Source organism: Elephantulus edwardii, unplaced genomic scaffold (assembly GCF_000299155.1).
Source record: "Elephantulus edwardii isolate Elephantulus edwardi_28Jun2011 unplaced genomic scaffold, EleEdw1.0 scaffold00490, whole genome shotgun sequence".
NCBI classification, from domain to species: Eukaryota; Metazoa; Chordata; class Mammalia; order Macroscelidea; family Macroscelididae; genus Elephantulus; species Elephantulus edwardii.
This window is the reverse complement of record NW_006400240.1, coordinates 22,251-26,195: the sequence shown is the minus strand read 5'-3', so window position 1 is coordinate 26,195 and position 3,945 is coordinate 22,251. Positions and strand designations below refer to the sequence as shown.

Genomic DNA, 3,945 nt, shown 5'->3' with positions numbered 1-3,945 from the left:
TCCTCTGACCCAGTCAACAGAGCTGGCCAGACCTCACATGGCAAAGAGCACAGTCATCCACATCGTCACATCCACTCAACACCACAGACACAACAGAGCGTGTCTCCCCAGATAGCCACGTCCACTCAATATCTCAGACAGCAAAGAGCATGTCCCTTGACACTCCTAAACAGTCACATGTACTCAAGACCGTACAGAGCACGGTCACCCACACAGCTGTGTTGGCAAAAACCTCAGACTGCAACTTTCACGCTGGAGTATCCATGATGGTACCAGCACTTATAACCTGCTGGCTACTAAGCTAGATATTTCCACCAATGGTTAATAGCTTGAAGCATGCAGATGATGCAGCCTAGCTTGCTGGGGATGAGGACCTGAAGCATTTGCTGATGAGGCTCAAAGACTCAAGTCTTCTGCGTGATTTCCACCACCTTCTGCAGGGGTATCCAGAGGCCATGGGAGCTGGCTGCACAGAGAAAGCAGCCCTTTGGCCCACCAGATGAACCCACATGTCTGCTATGTTCTGCCAGAGCAGGGCTGAGAGCCCAAGTCCACGGATAACTTCTCCCTTGGCCTGTAACTGGACAGAGTACACCAGTGCTGCTCAGGACCAAACCTTTCCAAACACTATGCTGATGAGATAAACACTCAAAGCCTGCTGCTCATGTTGGTGTTGGGTGGGATGGAGACCCTCCACACACAAGTCTCCCCCAGATGAGGCTCCTCAACCCCAGGTGATGATGCCATCCCTCCAGTCAGATCCTACAGGTGAGGCCTCTGTATGAGACCGATACTTTCCCCAGCTCCAGGAGAAGCCTCCCCTAGAACTAGATCCACCCAAGACAGAGCTAAAAGGAGGTGGGAAGGAGGAAATAGGGTGGGTTTCATGCAGGTTCATATGATGGGGGGGGTACATGAATGGAAAGGTTAAAGGGATGGGAGGTCCATAAAATGGGCTACATGGGTTAGAGATGTGTGCTTTAGGAGGGTGAGTAAGATGGAACATTTATGAGTCAGGTGTTCATGAGAGGGAGGGAGTTTATGGGATGAGGGTTAATGGGCTGGAGTTCATAGGGTTGGAGATTAATGAGATGAGAGTTTATGGACAGGGGTCCATTGGGTAGAAGTTTATGAGAGGAGGGTCAACGGGGTGGGAGAGTAATGATATGAATGTGAGAGCTGGAGGCTCATGGGTGTTCACGAGGTAAGAGAATGATGGGATGCAGGTTTATAGTGCCCATGGAGAATTCATGGGGTGGAGGGTTCACAGAGTGAGAGATTCATGGGATGGAGATTCGTAGTCTGTGACATTTATGAGTTTTGGTGTGGAGTGTTTAGGGAGTGAGAGCTTCATGGGTTGGGAGAGTAAAGGTATGAATTCATGAGGTAGAGACATAGGGCTTCACAAGATGGAGTGTTCACAGAGTGAGGGATGCATGAGTAGATATTAACGGTATGGGAATTTATGAGGAAGAGGTCATGAGGATTTCCAAAGTAGAATGTTCATGAAGTGAGAGATTTCTGAGTTGGAGATTGATGATCTACATGTTTGAGGTCGTGTTCTTGGGAGTTGATAAGGTGGAATTTTCATGGAGTGGGGGTCATGTGATGGAGATTAGTGGTCTGAGAGTTTATGAAGTGGGTGTTCATACGGGTTCATGAGATGGAGGTGTGGAGTTTATCTTTCACAATGACTTTTTCTAGCCATTTTGCTTTGCTATGTAGATGAGCATGAATATGTGAATGGGGCATGTTAGCTTATTCACAAGGGGATGGGCACTCTATCGTTACACAAAGGAACTGGCCAGCCTCAACAATTTACGGGCAGATCAGCTAGTCTCAGCATTGATAGACACATCTACCCTCCCCAGTGAAGAGAAGATCTCTCCTCACCACCAGAAAAGACACTTCAGCACCAGGAAAAGAACAGCCATGGCCAAAAAGGGAGACTTGATATGAGATGTGACCTTGTAAAGGGAAAGCCAATATTGGCAGGACTGAGAACTTTGTCGGACAACTGAGAGTGGGAAGCCAATATTGGCAGGTCTGAGAACTTGGGAGCAATGGGCTGAAAGCCACAATGCTCGAAGCTGAGGTGCCTATGTCCCATTTCAGAAGCTGTCTCGACTGCATCCTGTTATTAATCAGGATTATAACATTTTGACTTCCCTAAAATGGTTCTGTGTAAACTGTGAGCTATCACATCGGATTGGGGAACCTAGTAAAAAAAGTAAGATTGGTGTTGAGACGAGTAGGAAGAGGTATGGGAGCATGAGGGGCATGTCTGACCTCCTGGGAATTGGTATTGTGTTATTGATGCTCTGGAAGGGGACAGTTCCCTTTTGTGAAGTTGATGAAGGCCAAATATGATCTCCCTACTCTTACTCTATTTACAGGGAGGTTCAAAGAGTGCAGGATAGTTGAGTTTTGGATTATTGATCTCAGAGTTTATAAGGTGGCAGTTCATGAGGGGCTTGAGGTTGGAGTGTTTGTCGAGTGAGAGCTTCATGGGTTGAGAGAGTAATGGCGTGAGTTTATGAGGTGGAGTTTACGGTGGCTCATGAGATGAAGTGTTCTCAGAGTGGAAGATTCATGGCATGGGAATGGGTGATCTGGAAGTTTATGACGTGGGGCTCATGAAGTGTTCATGGAGTGAGTGATCCTTGAGTGTGAGAATGAGGAGGTTCTTGAGATGGAGATTAACGGTTGAGTGTGTATAAGGTGGGAGAGAGTGAGATGTGAGCTTATGAGTCCATAAGAAGAATCCATGTGATGTAGCGTTTAGAGTGGAGGGCTCTGGGGATGGGGATTACGGGTCTGGGGCTCATGGTGGCTTGGATCTGAAGTGGTAGGCACATGGCATCCTACCGATGGCTCCAGTCTGCATGTCATAGTCGTAGGCCCTCACAGCATAGTCCAGGCTGTCCACGTGGTAGAAAGTGCGGTGGTCCAGAGACTAGTCCAGCCCATTGGAGATGCCCAGTCCATCCAGTTGCTGCACTACCGAGCCATCTGCATAGAGCGTGTACAGGGCGCCCTGGCCAGGCTCCCACACTCCTGGCTCTGTGGGCTCTGGCATGGTGCCCGAAAGGGTGGAGGTGAATGAGCAAGACCCCTTTCCACCCCATCAGGTTCCAGGAGAGTCCTCATGCCCACACCTGTGCCCTGGCTATGCTCCCACAGCCCTGGTCCTGTCAGGTCAAGCGTGGTGCCTGTAATGGTGGAGGTGAGTGAACAAGACCCCTTCCCACCCCCATCACATTCCAGGAGTGTCCTAATGCCCACACATGCCCACACCTGTGCTCTGGCCATGCTCCCACAGCCCTGGTCCTGTCAGGTCAAGCGTGGTGCCTGTAATGGTGGAGGTGAGTGAGCAAGACCCATTCCCATCCCATCAGGTTCCAGGAGCGTCCTCATACCCACACCTGCTCCCAAGCACAGCAGGAAGGAAGGAAGGAAGGAAGGAAGGAAGGAAGGAAGGAAGGAAGGAAGGAAGGAAGGAAGGAAGAAAGATAGATGTGGTTTCTCTTCAGGGTACTGGACAGCATAACCTGGGCTGCTGCTATAGGGAAACCACTTAGGCAGGCTTTGAGGCAAGAGAGATTTATCCAAGAAGTCCAAATCAATTTGGTGGCTGGGGAATGCCCCCTCCAGAGCCTGCAGGGAATGGTTCTTCCTCAGCTCTTCCAGCTTCTGATCCCCACCCCGGCATTCCTGGGCTTGTGGATGACTCTTTCCCATCTCTGCCTCCACCTTGACACAGCTGTCTCCCTTCTGTGTCTCCACCTCTTTTACAAGGGCACTTCTGAGATATCCGTAGAACCTATCCTATTCTACTGTGACCTCGCTTTCACGGTTGATAACAGCAAAGACAGAAGTCTGAGATCAAGGTGTGAGCTCTGCTTTCCTCCTGGTGCCTGGTGTGTGTGTGTGTGTGTGTGTGTG

General features: G+C 49.7%; 1 protein-coding gene across 1 annotated transcript in view; it reads right to left on the bottom strand.

Moving 5' to 3' along the window:
* Positions 1-3,945, bottom strand: part of PLCXD1 (phosphatidylinositol-specific phospholipase C, X domain containing 1) — a 29,092-nt gene that overhangs the window by 23,555 nt on the left and 1,592 nt on the right. The window contains 4 exon segments of the mRNA XM_006902992.1: positions 2,869-2,956; positions 3,005-3,072; positions 3,159-3,212; positions 3,298-3,351. Of these exon segments, the coding sequence (XP_006903054.1) occupies positions 2,869-2,956; positions 3,005-3,072; positions 3,159-3,212; positions 3,298-3,351 (264 nt within the window).